Below are 15,943 nucleotides of genomic sequence, written 5' to 3' on the forward strand. Positions count from 1 at the left end.
GGCCGTGTCGACTGCGCATGCTCCATGGCGCTCGTTTTTCCTGCGCCCGATTTTTTCATGGCGCTTTTGGAAATCTTCTCCTCGGAGTTCACTTTGCTTTCTCAGCCTTTGAGGAGCGCGTTCGCTCTGCCACTGAAGCGGCAAAGGTTTCTCTCTCTGGGGAGAATGACCTGGCCTCCATTACTTCAAAGGGGGGGTGGCTAATGGGCGGGAAAAATATTGGGGGGGATTGGTGCGTTGTGGGGAACAGATAGTCCCCCACAGTTGTTAAATTACCCCAAATCCGGAGCGCACTAGGAACCAACTAGACCTCAGACAAACAGACACACAACTAATAACACTGAGATTGGAAGGGTTCTGTAAGAGCCTGAAAAGCAACGTCTGCTCTCTGTAGAGGCAGGAAAATACTGAGGGAATGTGACCCCGGGGATTACACAGGAAGTGCATGGAGAAGATTTTTTGTTATTTCCTGCCTCTCTGCAATTGGTGGAGAAGACACCCATCCAAGATGCCCCATGCCTACAGTAGAATGGAATGCTTGTACACTTTCCTCCATCCTCCCTTATCATTTTACGCACATGGCACAATTGGTTTGGGATGGTTTCAATCAAGCTTCAATTTGTCCTGATATCCAAATATGAGTGCCAAGTCAAACAGCTGTTTGCTGCCACACCATATATCCAGATTCTAAACCAGGATTAAATTATGAATTGCAATCCCAGTTTGTGAGGAGGAATCAAACTCAGATTTACCCAGGTGCTTCCATTCTGAAGTCATTTCAAATTATTAAGACTGACAATTTCAAAAACCAATGAACTTTCAAGCACAGAATCTGTAATTTCATGGTTGACACAAACAGATGTTCGTTGTGACATCTGAATATATCCAAAAGAGAATATATGCTATCGTAATATTCCAACAGAAATTAGGTTACTCATACTCTTACAGGAAGCAATCTTTAAACAAATGCAGTATCCAAATGCTACATTACAGTTAAGCGTTTACAGCATCACACACCAATTTCCCTGTATGGTGCAGATGGCTTCCCCAGTGAACTAGGGTAAGAAATAATCTAAACTGAATACACAAGCAGTATATGAAGCATTTGTACCTGGTTCCTTTCTACCACGTCCTCTTCCTTTTGTCTGGACTATAACAATTTCAGTTTCTTCCTGGGGCATTTCAGAGATTTTCTGAAGGAAAAGCTTTTCAAGAGCTTCTGCCATTAAAACTATATCATCCCCTGGCTAAACAAAAAACAAATGCAAAAATTACATCCTCTTCAGGCTGCTAACGAAGATCAATACTGATTAACTGCCTATCATTTCCATGAATCCATTGGCTGTACAAGTTGTGATTAAGTTTTACTTTGAAAATCTCCATCAAATCATTCGAAGTTTACATTACCATACTGTAACGAAAGTTGGATTTCTAACAAAAATCCAGGGGTCTCAGACTGCCCTTCACTTATCATGCTATGTCCAATGTAATCATTTACATGTTCCTTGTCAGTTTCTCCAACATAAGAACTACCAGTAAACCTTTCTGATATTGTAGTGCTGAAAAGCAAAGAATCCTTGCATACTACATAAGGAACATATCTAAAATATAAGAGTAATTCATAATTGCACAGTAAAACATGAAAGCTATGTGATGCCATATTAACATACCTTATTGTAGATGTAACAATTTGTAAACATTGTATTGAAGTCCTGGATACATTCTTGAGCATTCCAGTAGTAGTTATTCTCCAACCGTCTTTTTATTGTTCCCATGTCCATAGGAATTTTAATAATTTTATAATAATCCTGTGAGAAAGATAATTAAACATGACAACAAAAAACTCCACCAATCCTGGTAACATAAACTTTTTTCCTGATATAAAACTCCCAAGAAATAGGGTTGGACTCAAACCTTGTATTTTCCGCAGACAAAAGTACACTTTTGCCAACTAAGGGAGAGCATTTTTATAGATTCCTCTCTCAACTGCAGGCCCCCCACAACATATCCAGTGCCCTGTTTTCTCACTCAAACTCGACCTAGAGCAGTGCTGTCAACTGAACAGAGCAGACAAACACATGCAGGAAGAGCAGAAGAATTCTTTGAACACTTTTCTCTTCCAATCAATTGGAAACAATTAATGAAAATAACAATTGGTCCCACTTGTAATAACACTAGTTCTGCTCCTTTCTCCCTCAACACTGTAGCTCTTATTTTTGCTTGGCAATCTATACTTACAGGGAGGTTTAGTTTGACAGCATCCACAGGCTGCTGGAAAGGCCATGAAAACTGGTGTTTCCATAGTGTCTTGAGCACCACTTTGAGCAGATACTGTAGTTGGTTAGTCATACGCTTGGGTCTGCTAGAATTTGAGGTCTCTGGTGGAAGTGGGTTAAGGGGTACAGTATTGCCTTGTTGGGGTTGGGCCTGTGCCTGTGTTGTAGACATTTGTGTAGCTTCTAGTCCATCCCCCATTACTGATAAATTTCTTAGTCTTGTCCCAGGGCCACTCTCCGCAGACATGCTATTGATCCCATTGCATTCTCCACCAGGCACCCTGCATAGCAAATGAAACAACATTAAACATGAGTCAGGTGCAGTTAATCACATGCTTGTGTAGGAAATATAAAGGAAAATCCACACATGCTTTAATATGTACAGCCAATAATGCAGACACATGAACAGCACATCGCACATAATTATAGACAGGCCAAATTTCTGTTGCACACTGTGAGCAAATGCGGGGCTCTGTAGTCAACACAAGTTGTTCTGTTTTGATTTCCCTCAAATCTTTTTTTTTCTCATTTTTAACAGGGTTGGCAAAAAAAACACAACTGCCTAAGGATTTATGAAGGCAACTGTCAAGCTTAAATTCAGATGTTACACATAAATCTCAGTTTGTTTATTACAGTAAAGAATCTGGTCACTTACCATGCTCACAGGCATTTTCTCTTGCTATTTCCCCTGGTAATGGCATGCCGTTCTGCAAATAACTCTTAATTCGTCATACATTTCAAACATCAGTGTCAATGCTTTTACTAATTAAACTTTATTTCCTTCAAATACCTGGGATTAAACCAGGATTAACAATACTAGCTACTTCAATAATTGGAATTAATGACTTCTGTTTTCTATCTACCTGTGCTAAGTAAAAGGAGGGGGGAAATAGTAAATGATGAGCACAAATAATCAGATTTGGGACCATTGCAAACTAACCGAAACTTGTTTGTCACATCTAAATTTTGTCTTGGCATGATATTAGCATGTGCTGTAACTGAGGTTGTCAGCAATTTCTCTGAACCAGATTCCTGCATCTTTTAACAGCTATGTCAGATAGCTGTTCCATAGGTAAAACTTTTTTGAATGAACTTGTTAGAAAAGGTTTCATGTGCTAAATTGCCTAGCATGCAGTCATTTTTATTTTTAAAGGAAAACTTCTTCTTTATCTTCTTCTTTATCTGTTTAGTCGTGTCCAACTCTTGGATACTCAGTAACCAAGTCATCTCCATGCTTGAAGCATGTCAATTTTCTACCCCATGCATAATTTTATAGACTTCAATCATATCCCCCCCTCAGATGTCTCCTCTCCAAACTAAAGAGTCCCAAACGCTGCAGCCTGTCTTCATAAGGAAGGTGTTCAAATCCCTCAATCATCCTCGTTGCCCTTCTCTGAACTTTTTCTATCTCTTCGATATCCTTTTTGAGATGTGGCGACCAGAACTGAACACAGTACTCCAAGTGCGGTCGCACCACTGCTTTATATAAGGGCATGACAATCTTTGCAGTTTTATTCTCAACTCCTTTCCTAATTATCCCCAGCATAGAGTTTGCCTTTTTCACAGCTGCCATGCATTGAGTTGACATTCCCATGGAACTATCAACTATGACACCCAAATCCCTTTTCTGGTCTGTGACTGATAGCACTGACCCCTGTAGCGTGTATGTGAAGTTTGGATTTTTTGCCCCTATGTGCATCACTTTACATTTTGCTACATTGAACTGCATTTGCCATTTCTTAGCCCAATCACCTAATTTATAAAGGTCCGCGTGGAGCTCTTCACAATCCTTTGCAGTTCTCACCACTCTACATAATTTGGTATCATCCGCAAACTTGGCTACCACGCTACCAACCCCTACTTTCAGGTCATTTATGCCTTTTGCATTTTCTGACCCCAAGGAAGTTTATTTCCAGGGATTGTGGGACCTACACGGAGTAAAAGCCACATGGTTTCATAGGCTGCAGCGAGGAGGGGGACAGGGATGAAGTCATTCTTTCCAGAGGAATATGGAACCCTCAACCCCAGGAGGGGAGGGGCAGTATAGAAGTTTAATAAATGAAATGAAACTTTATAGAGGTTGGAGATGGCTGCTGACAATTACCAGAATATCTACACTAAATACACAGGCTTAAATCCCATGGAAATTTTCCCGATGGAAGGTATTCCTTTCTTTCTTCATCTCTTCTCATAATCTGCAGCTCAAAATGCCTCAAGTGCTGTTCTTGGAGGGTAGGGGACCATGGGAGCGGCATTTGGGAGGGGGATTCAGCAGTGGGAGGGAAGAGATCAACAAAAATCACTCCCCACCTTTTGTTCACAGAAAATGTTCATGGGAACCCACTTACTGGAGATTTAAGAAAAAGTCTTTTTCAACAGCACTAACTGGAATTTGCAGCTTGTCTAGGAATTAAAGAATATGAAAGAAGTCTCAGAATTGTATTTGTAGGAGGTCTCAATTTTTAGTTAGAAGATCAGTGAACTTTAGGAAGTCACAACATCAATAATTAGATATATAAAGGTTGACAGTCAGATATAACTCATAGGAATTTTAACTATTTATCCTTTTAGTCATTCTGGCTAGCCTGATTTTGTCAGATCTCAGAAGCTAAGTAGGGTTGACCCTGAAAGTATTTGGATGGCAGACCTCCAAGCTCCAAGGAATATCAGCATTGTGTGGCAGACGGAGGTAAGGGCAAAGCATCTATGAATGCCTCATGTTCTGAAAACCCCACCAAGCAACCCCATAAGTCAGAAGTGACCTGAGGACAGAAACAAAAGAAAACCAAAAAGCAAACCCCCCCAAAAACCTAAAACCTGTTTTGAAGCAAATGTGATTATTATAACGTTTCCTATCCTGGTGTCTGTCAGGTTATCCCTGTCTCCCAGCTTATACCATCAAACAGGTCAGTGAAGTACAACTCTAGCTGGAGGGGATTTGTTTTGTTCTGCAGAACTCAACATCCCCAAGTAGAAATCACTCACTCTAGCCAACCCTCTTAAAGACTTCACCAATCCCTTTAGAATCTACTGCCACTTCCGGGTACTTGCCCCCTCACAAGTTTGAGGCTGTTTGAGGGGCAAAGCAAGGCTCAGGGAAAGGAACTCAATGCCATCTCTTTGCCTTTTAAAGTAAACAAAGGCAAAGCTTTATTCCATTATTAACATCTCTAGAAGGTATACAAGGATACAGAAATGAGAGTGAAATTAGCGAAAGGTTTCTACCCTAACTTGGAAAACTGCAATTACCTGTCATTTGCTTTCTTACCCTCCATTCCCCTCCCCACCATCAGGGTGAAGCAAATGGCTCTATGCATAGATGAAGCCCCCCCCCCCCCCCAAATCAGTCACACACAAAGTGAGAACAACCACCTGCTCCTAAGTTCGTGGAAGGTCCTGGGCAATATGGGTTCTGCAATCCTGACTGCTAGAGCCTACCAGAATCCAGCAGAGAATTGTCAGGTGCTACTCATATCACATGAATTCATTATTTATGCATAATGAATCTAAAAACAGATTGATCCAAAGATTATAGGATTTTCCTAGCCCTTAACACTGGTTCATCACCACAAAATTCCTAAAATGACCAAGTTCCTCCTGTTTTCACCCATAATAGTTACATCATGAGGGGATGTAGGTTATGCTACACCATGAGTTTACATTAACTACTGCAGTTCCTTTTCCCCTCTTACACTTTCCTTACAAGCTGGGGAAACAAGAAGTATAAACTTTCACAGTGATTTAACAAAATCATTTGGAAGTAACCTCACACCACCCTACTTCCCCAATCCCTCTTCAAAACGAGGTTCTAGTACAACTGCTCTGACTCCATATCTTCCCATCACAGTTACACATTCTCCTAATCATGCTTCCTTTAATAATGTAAACACAAGCATCTTGGCTATATCAATCACACACAGTACTTTACTTAGCAGCAGAGCATAAGCAATACAACTAGACTCCTGAAAGTAGAATCTAATGTATGGAATGCCATGACAAGCCCAATGTTATGGGTTCTGATTATTCCAGTGGCAGCATTCCCACCACAGCAATCACTTTACTATAACAGTAGATGCATTCCTTTGCAGCTGGCTTCATGTCAGATGAATTCAAATAGATGAGATAAAGAAAATGAAAATAGGAGAAATCACTTGTGCATTTATTGAGAATTAAGAAAAAGGCAAACAAGTCATGCAGGTAAGGCCCACTGTTTTATTCATGACAACAATTATATCCTGTCCTCATGGTTCAAGGCAGCATACAGTAATAGATAAAAACATCCTCAGCTGAAACCAAAAATAAAATAACACACCCCAAATTGTGGCTTTCCCTTTAATCGCTGGCTGTTAAATGGGGAGGTTTTCCGGAGCTGCAATAATAATGGTCTGGTAGTTTCAGCTCCTAACATTTTGCCTGCATCTATGGCTGGCATCTTCAGAAGCATGTCACGTGGCATGTGTTTCACTCTGTGGCACAGTGTGAGAGAAACACATTTTAGCATAATGTGCTGTTAGCATGGCCTTCATCCCCTGCCTTATAAAATATTGGATTTTCATATTATTCCTTACAATGTGTGCTGCAAAATGCCAGTTTCCATGTTTGTATGGGTGGACAGCAGAGTGTCCAAACTGAAAGCAAGCCTAAGGCAAAGCAGTCTGTTTGCAGAAATTAAATCTATGAGTTACTCCAGGCAATACTATCTGGACGTCTCATAACAAGGACATGAATCTTTGATATCTCACCCTGCCAGAGTACTCCATTGACATAATGGAATCTGCAAATCTCCTGAACACCACACCTCGCTAAGCTGCTTTTGCCAGAGCACTACATGCTCTTAAGAAAACTTGTTCCTAAACAATTGCTTCTTTCTTGCATTTCCCCCACCTTTCAGATATGATCTCCCTAACAACAAGATCCCTTCCTAAACCACTCAAGCCTCAGCCAAATTTGAATACTTAAGGCAGAGACTTTAGGAAGTATCTCTGCATAAACCATTCATGGTATCACTGATGATATAATCACGGACAGTGTTGACGAACCTTGCCGAGAACTGAGTGCCCAGGCACGGCAAAGCCCACTTATTTATCGCAAAGTGCCAACACGGCAATTTAACCTGAATACTGAGGTTTTAGTTTAGAAAAAAACAGTTGACTGAGGCATGCATTACTCGGGAATGATGAAACTGCGGTGATGAGTCGTTGGCTCTGCTTTGAAGCAACGTTACAGCTTCTGGCAACGGGTGCGATCATTTCCCTAGGAGTTTTACTCAGAAGCAAGCCCCATTGCCAGCAACCGAGCTTGCTTCCAGGTAAAGGATCGTGCTTTAGTTCAGCACATGAAAATCAGTGGGGTTTAACAGCATTTAACAGGGTTACCTACACTGCTTCCCCAAAACTAAGTCTTGGGTTTAATGCTAATCATCAAGCCCAGTGGCCCAGGCCAGCCTAGATGTGTGGGGGGGAGGCACTCTGCACGTGCCCACAGAGAGGGCTCTGAGTGCCACCTCTGGCACCCGTGCCATAGGTTCGCCACCACTGATCTAGGACCAATTGACCCCATTGTCCCAGGAAGCAGAGACAATAGATAGAGCTATTAATTAGCTCAAGCCCCGCTAGTCCAGCAAGGAAACCCCAAGCAGTTGCAAAGAAACGAAGCCTAAGCTTGGATTTCCTGCCTTACCTGTGCAAAGGGGTATAAAAGTCCTGCACACCTTAAGCTCAGTGCTCATTACTAGCCTGAACCTCCCTTGGTCAAGTTGATGTGAGACATGATATATTGTCCTTCGCTTGGGTCCCTATGCTAGCATAGAGATCCTTGTTTTCTTCTGGAACTCCCCTGCAGATCTTTGGTAACGTATAAGTCCCCTGCTTCCCCAACTCCCATTCTATCAACCAACCTATCTTTTCCTCCCTGTTTATATACTTAGGAACTGTGTGTATGTGCCTTAACGTCTCACTGTGTGATTGCTTGCAACCAAAACTTATATAAAAATATTTAAACTGCAATTGGGTCTTTTGTGAATTCTCTGCGGATACATTTCAAGCTGTTTCTGATATACATAGTTTAAAAAGATCCCACCTCTTGCATTGCCAAGCCGAGTAATTCCCCATTGCTCTATAAAAATAAGTTCATACACTGCTAAGCTGGGTAACAGTGCCTTTGAAGATGCTAGCCAGAGATTTGGGCAAAACATTAGGAGCTTAAACTACCAGACCATGGCCACACAGCCTGGAAAACCCACAACAGCCAAACTCCAAATCTCTCCCCACCTCTCCCCATTAAAAGTTGCCTGGCACTCAAACCACTTCAAAGGCCCTGGCAAACAGATAAGACTTGCAGTGCCTTCTGAAGATCTCCAAGGAGAGCCCACATAATGCATCTCAAAGGAAGTTTTGAATCATGAAAGCTCATGGCCAACAAATTTGTTACTTTCTAAAATACCAAAAGACAGTTTAAAACCATAATGGAAAGTTACAGGGAAAAAGACCAAAACAATCAAAGGGTTGAAGTTATTTTTTATTATGAAGAAAAAACAAAAGGTAATCATTTCAGTCGAAGTGATGAAAAAAGAGATATCTAGGTGTGCCAATGTGGGGTGCTTTGGGAGGGGGGGGGTTGAACAGCTTATCCATAACAAGTGATCCCTCTAACTGATCTGGCCAGTCTGTCTATCTACCATAGTGCCATAACATGAGCCTTTCCTTTAGTCTTTTCTCCTGCCCCCCTACAGCCATGCAAAATTTAGTCCAAAACAGAGGGCTGGGCCCATGCCACACTGCCCACTCCCTGCCTTTTTTTTTGGGGGGGGGGGAGGCATCTTCCCTCACAAGGCAGCAGAACTGTATCACATGAGTGAAGGCGGCAGCAGAAATAGGCCAGAAAGGCTTGTGTACAGCAAGCCATAAAAAGTTACCTCCTGTTCTGAGGATGAGTTTAAATGCTCTCTCACGCATAAAGGAATCAACCATGGATGTCTTCATAATTTGGATTTTGGATCATTATACTGTTTTGTTTATTATTCTGAAATTTGTAATCATATATAGCCAATGAAATCGTCCATAGATTCAGAATGGACAAGATAAAAATACTTCACCAAATGAATCATTATAGTATTGGTCAGCAGTGATGGTGCAGTGATGGTCTTAGTTTAGAAAGCTTTAACACAGGGTCAGATAGACTTCTACCTCTTTAAAGCTGTGACTATGGCTCATTGCTTGTTAACCAAGGAAACTGATAAACTGTCACCCCCGGGGAGGGGGAGAATTGGGAATATTGAAGATAGATGGGACTATCAATGGATATTAACTCAGCACATGTGTACATTCAAAGACATTATACCTTTGAATACCAGTTCCTAGGGTACAAACAGGGAAAGGTCACTACATTGGTGCCTTGCTCGTAAGCTGAAATACATGGGCCTTGGTTTGATGAAGTTCAGATCTTATGATCTCCCACTCCAAAGCCCATTTCCTTATTCAGCTTAAGACTCAGCTTAAGCTGTAGGAAAGTCATTCAGCTACTGTCAACATACCTTATCATGGCAGTAGGAATATGCCAAGGATAAAACCCAAGCTCCTCTACTTGTGCTTCATGCTCAAGGCTACTTTGGCCAACGGTGGTAAATTTACAGTTGATTTTTCTGAATGTAAATACACAAACAAAAAATCAGTAGCATCACTATTTCCTGCGCCAAAAAAAGAAAAAAAAGTCAATTTCTGTCATAAACAGAAGTAGTATTCAAAGCCTATTTCTATTTACAATTTAGAATTGCACAGAACCGCCCTTTTCTAATGTGGTGCAATACATGAGGACAGTCAGAAGAAGGTGCTGAAAGATCTGCACATACTTCAGAAAGCAGAGAGAACTTACTAGATCTCCCAATATTAAAAAAAACAGTTACCAATCCAGACTCTGAAAACGAAAAACAAGTTAGTTTAATTTTTCCTTTCATTGTTCCCCTCTCCAGCCCCAGCTGCAATTAGTGCTACTAAAGGAGAAAAAAGGCAGGTACAGCACCTCCACCTGTCTATTTCACTGTGTGCCTCACTGTAGCTTCATGAGAGTAATTTAAAATAAGGGAACTACAGATGAAAGGTTAAACATTCCCCCACCCCACCCCCAGACCAAAGTATCATTACATCAAACAGGGGTTCTTTTTTTTTTTTTTGCCATCAAGTCACAGCTAACGTAATGTGAGCCTGTCTGCCTCCACCTCATGACCCTGATTTTTCGGGGAGGTCTCCCATCCAAATTCTAGCCAGGGTCTGAGCCGAGAGTGTATGAGTTGCCCAAGGTCACACAGCAAGCTTCCATGGTGCTACTAGGGATCTGAATCTGGGTTTCCCAGATGCTAGTCTGACACTTTAACCACTACACCAAACTGGCATCTCAAATTAAACTGATAGCTTACATCGTATTTAATATGAACTCAAGCCACACTGCAACAAAAGTGCCAGGCTACAATGTGATCTATGTACACAAGCTATGAATTATGTATGTTAAGAAATTAGAGTCACAGTTTTCTTACCACAGGAAACAATTTCTGGTAACTAAATTCTGGACTGGATTGGACTCAGCAATCTGCTCATACAAGGATCACTGATCTCCCTCCCTTCCCTCTTCTGCAGTACCTTCTGATCCCAGGAAAACTGATTCCAACTGCCACAGCACCAGCATGCAGTAACAGCCAGACAGATCAGTACGCTGAAATAGGGATGAGCATTCAGTAGACCCAAACCAAAAAAACCCCTCAGAAGTTACCTTGTGGGTATTTTTCAGGGTTATTTCACCCCAAAAAAGGCAGCAATGAAAGGAAGCTTAAAAATGGATCCTGAAAAAATGCTGATTTTTTTCTGGCATTTTTTGGGTCCATTCAGCCTGCTGCGTTTTTTTTTAAAAAGAAAGAAAACCCATTTCCTCTCTCCCTCACCTGTAGTCTGACCAGGTCCAGCATTCAACTGAGGGCTCCAGCTCCAAAGTGCACAGAGACTTTGGAGGCAGCATGCACAGTTCAACACTGAACCCAGCCAGGCTGAGTCTGTAGTTCAACGTTGGCTCTGCACCTAAACCCGCAGTTGAAAGTTGGACCCAGCCAGGGCAAGCCCAGCACTGAACTGCAGGCTCAGCCTGGATAGATTCAGCTTTATATTGTTGGCTCCACCACTAAAGGTCATGTGCACTTCAGAGGTGGATCCAGCAGTACAAAGCATCTCTAGAAGGGTTGGGCATTTAATCAAAAATCTAATCAACTACAGTTTAAATATTAGCCAAATGATGTTCAAGTATTTTTCAAACAGTATTACATTTATTGGAATGAAATATCCTTTAGTCATTAGCAATGCAATACTTATGTAAATTACAGAATTAACTTTATTTCACAAAAAGTAATTTAAAAATCAAAATGAATTACAGCTCTCAGTAAAAAATCTACCAGTGTTAATAATCCCCAGAACACTTTCTCTTTGACTTCACCTGAGACACTCTTGTCAGTCTACTGTTAACAAGCATTTAAAAGATTAAATTAAAACAGCAATAAAGCAAGATAACAGTAATTTCATTTTCTATAAAAGGTACAAATGCTATAAACAACATCATCATTCAATCCTTCATGGAACAGTACAATCATATGAAGGGGATACCTGGCTCCCACACATGGAGACATTGGTACAGCCACTTTCTACCTGGAGATGCCTACAATTAAGCAGGCAGCCTGCAGAGAGGCTTTCCTATGCTGCTAGCATTGCTTCGTGGCTAGGGAGCAAGCAGGTCTCATTCCTATTCTTTTTAACAAATGACACAATGAAAATTGTAAAATGGTAAGCTACTACCTACGCAGTGGCTTCACAGTTAACTGGTGGTAATGCTTGTCTTTGCAACCTAGGTGCTACACTGTTAGCTGTCTTAAGTTCAAAGAGAAAATGAAATAGCAATGTTTTCAATAAATGCATTTGAAAATATTTCATTGGTATCAACAGATGATAGGTTGGATCTGAAGTAACCCTTGCGGAAGATGTTCCCGAAGTGGGGGTGGGGGGGAGACTGTAATTTCCACAGATCTGCTCTTTCAGCGGCAGTCTGCTATCCTGTATCCCATGTGTTCCCAATGTTTCCCCAGAATGAAAAGGGGGGGGGGAGCACTCAATGGATATTTGGTAAATATTCTTGAGTGATTGAAGCTCAATTATCATCTCAAAAATTTAAGAATGAATGGAATTATGAGAACTAAAATTCAACCATGAAACATTGGTTTTGCAACGTTTCTGTTCCCATCTCAAACCGTTACACTGAAATAATCTGAATAAAACTTGCAAAAATAAAGGGACATTGCACTAGTTAAAACAACTACAATCTAATGGGGCAGTTAATTAAAATTACTCTAGAAGTTACTTTCAGCAGCATCTACTTCAAAATGTATCCTCCCTAAATGAGCAGATAAGCATTAAGTACAAAACCAGGTGGCTACACTACAGAAATCCAGATTGATCCTAACCAAAACCACATCAGAAATACAGACACTGCATGTACGCACAGAGTATCTGTACCTTAGCAAGTAGTACCTGAGAACCCCAAAGTAAAGTTCTAAACCAGGTGTGCAGACAATGTCATATGGGGGGGCCAGAGGGGGCATACGACCCAGGCGCCACTTTCAAGAGTCACATGGGACACTCCTGAGGTTTCCCTCAGGGTTTCCCTCAGGCCCAGGTCAGTGCTGCTGGTTTTTTGCCCTGCTGGGGGCAGCCATGATCCACTACGCAGCAGATTCACCGAAGATCAGCCGCCTTCATCCCTCCCTGGCCAGGCTCAGCTCCATAGGCTTGAGGCTTGAAATGCAGCTTGCCCTCCTCTTCCCAGTCTCATTTCCTGGTGCCACGTGCGAGATGGGTGGGAGAGGCTTGAAGGTGGGCGTTTGCTCCGAGCACTTTGGCCTCCTCCACGCATGCCAAGCCCCAAATGAGACTAGCAGGACTTGCTGGCCAGGCGCACAAGCTGGACTTGGCTTAAGAGTCTGCAAGCACCAGGAGAAGGGGGAGCTTTCTTCCCGGAGGGTAGTGCAGTTGTGGGAGGGGAATGCTTAGCATAAGCCCCAGGTGCAGGTTTAGCTAGATACACCCCTGAGTGCAGAACATAAAACCAGGGGGCATACATTGAAATTGCTGGGGGGGAAGAAATAGGACTAATAAAAGGAAACATTTCTTCACGCAACACGTGATTGGTGTTTGGAATATGCTGCCACAGGAGGTGGTGATGGCCACTAACCTGGATAGCTTTAAAAGGGGCTTGGACAGATTTATGGAGGAGAAGTCGATCTATGGCTACCAATCTTGATCCTCCTTGATCTGAGATTGCAAATGCTTTAGTAAACCAGGTGCTTGGTAGCAGCAGCAGCAGAATGCTGTACTAGATGGACTCTTGTCTGAATTAGCAAGGCTCTTTCTTATGTACTTACCAACTCCCAGTGTGTCACTTGCAGCCCCACTACAAATTGGGTCACTTACAAGACATTGAGGATTTGTTTAATCCACTCACAGGAACTCTAGATTGTGGAATGGAACTCAAAATTCTTCTATCCATTTATTGTGAATCCATTAGGGGAAAGTGTATAGCTTTAAGCCACAGCTTCTAATTACAACCAAACGACAGCACCACCTGAATAGGATAGCATTTCTATTCTGTCATGTAGTCCAGTCTCTGGTTTAAGATCTGAATAAAGAACTCTGCACAACAGTGATAATGCATACAGAAACAGCCAGCAGCTGGGATGGATGGTCTACATCTCTCAGGTTTAAATAAACTAAAGGACTGACAATATTCATTGTGTCTCTTAATCCTAATTAGATCTGTCAAATGAAGAAATGTAAAAACTCTCACTACTCTCCAGCCACAGATTCCTGCGCTACAAAATAATGTGTTCAATATAACGCACACCATCCGTTCAACATCACATGTTGACAGTGGCAAACAGTTTAATATCTTCGCAATCCCATTGAAAGGGTAACAGTTTCACCTTTTCTACCACATGTAAGAAAACCTGCAAAACAAACACTCAAACCCAAAAAGAGGAAACTTCACAAATCAGAGCTATGATATCTTTAATTGCCTCACGTATACCAAAAGAGCTGACATATTACCTTGATGCAGAGCTTCTTCTCTATTTTCTTCCAAATATTACCCTTTAACTTCCATTTTTGACCCTTCACTGCAAAGAGTAAATCTGTAAGAGAACAAGGCATTATGTTAGAGATAAACAGAGAAATAAAAACTCAACATTCCACATTCTTCTTCTGACATTGCACTCTGACTGTGAAGATTCTATTCAGTCATATAAAAGTAATTTAAAAACAACAACACGATCTGCAAATAAAACTGCAGAAATCCAGATTTTACTGACCTCAAAAACTGCCTTGATGGGTTTAACTAAAAGCATATCTGTTTCCAACAAACACTACCAAATGCCTTTAAGGAAGCTCACCAGGAGGCCATGGCATTCCCCATTCCAATTTTTATATCAGGATCTGGCAAACATTATGCCTCTACAAATTGGAATTAGATTTGAGAAGTAACCAATGAAGGTAAAGCTAATCTCCATGAACCCTGTCTAGTCAGTTCTTTGTTTCCTGAAGCCCTCCTTGGGTAAATCATTTGACCTAAGGGGATGACCCTCTTGATCATTCATGTTAATGCAGAAGTTACTGATCAACACCTACAATTGCAATTTACAGACTCATCCATAGGAGTGAATCCACTAATGGGAGCGGCATAGGGCCGCATTGGATTTGCCCTCCCTGGGGCACTTGCCCTAGTGAAGGGGCAAATCCAGTGGTGAGTTTCAGCAGGTTCACACCAGTTTGGCAAAACCGGTTGTTAAAATGGTGCTTGTAAACAACCAGTTGTTAAATTATTTGAATCGCACCACTGGGTGAATCCACTGGCAAGTGGCTGCTGCGGCCCTCCCCAGTGGTGGGACATGGCAGCGGCGGTAACTTTACTCTCCTTTCTTCACAACCAGAAGCTATACTCCAGACGACTCGGAAATCTAACTTGCCTTAGCTGCTGTGTCTCATGCTGTGCAGAGAGCGAAAAAACAGAAAGGGAAGTGAAGTTGCACAAGCATCTATTGAAGAGTTGCTTCATGTTGCTTCCGTTTCTGCTGTCTTTCTCCCTCCCTCAGTTCCTCTTTGCCATCACTAGAGTGACGTAATCAGATTTTGTTAAGAGGGAGGGATGTGTGACTGCAGAGGTGACCACTCATGCATCTCATAAGAACATAAAAACAAGCCAACTGGATCTCCCAGTGAGTGTGGTTCTTGTGCACCTTGGGAGCAAAAGGATCAGCATTTCCTGTTTTGCCTAGTGGCAAATAAGTCTACTGTAGATGTCCATCAACATTGGAAGATCAGTGCAAAAACTGAGCTCTCGTTCATGGGGTCTATGTGAATGGCCTTGAAAGTAATAGTCTTACAGATCGTTCATTCCAAGAATATTATGGCTATGTAGCACCATGTGTCTCACCCTATCCATGTAGTACATGGCGATCAGGTTATCTATGGCTATTTGGATATTATTTTACTAAAGATGTATGTGTAATGCCAACAGGCTGTAGTACATAGCTTTGATGTGGAGGAGTGCTTCTTGAGAGAACTAGGTTCAGCTGACTAACGCTTCTAGAT

The 15,943-nt window shown here is 41.8% G+C and overlaps 1 protein-coding gene across 4 annotated transcripts in view; it reads right to left on the reverse strand.

The window, feature by feature from the left end:
• The window catches only part of BRD4 (bromodomain containing 4), a 105,167-nt gene that overhangs the window by 55,662 nt on the left and 33,562 nt on the right, over nucleotides 1–15,943 (reverse strand). For 3 of the 4 annotated variants that reach the window (XM_048490306.1, XM_048490304.1, XM_048490305.1), the window contains exons 2-6: nucleotides 14,405–14,487; nucleotides 9,808–9,915; nucleotides 2,239–2,557; nucleotides 1,671–1,808; nucleotides 1,112–1,247 (exon numbers count right to left, since the gene is read on the reverse strand). In XM_048490306.1, coding sequence (XP_048346263.1) covers nucleotides 1,112–1,247; nucleotides 1,671–1,808; nucleotides 2,239–2,557; nucleotides 9,808–9,815 — 601 coding nt within the window. In that variant the 5' untranslated portion in view covers nucleotides 9,816–9,915; nucleotides 14,405–14,487. The remainder of the gene's footprint in view (nucleotides 1–1,111; nucleotides 1,248–1,670; nucleotides 1,809–2,238; nucleotides 2,558–9,807; nucleotides 9,916–14,404; nucleotides 14,488–15,943) is intronic. The other variant, XM_048490307.1, reaches the window with a different exon arrangement.

This window comes from Sphaerodactylus townsendi, linkage group LG03 (genome assembly GCF_021028975.2).
Source record: "Sphaerodactylus townsendi isolate TG3544 linkage group LG03, MPM_Stown_v2.3, whole genome shotgun sequence".
Lineage (NCBI taxonomy): Eukaryota > Metazoa > Chordata > Lepidosauria > Squamata > Sphaerodactylidae > Sphaerodactylus > Sphaerodactylus townsendi.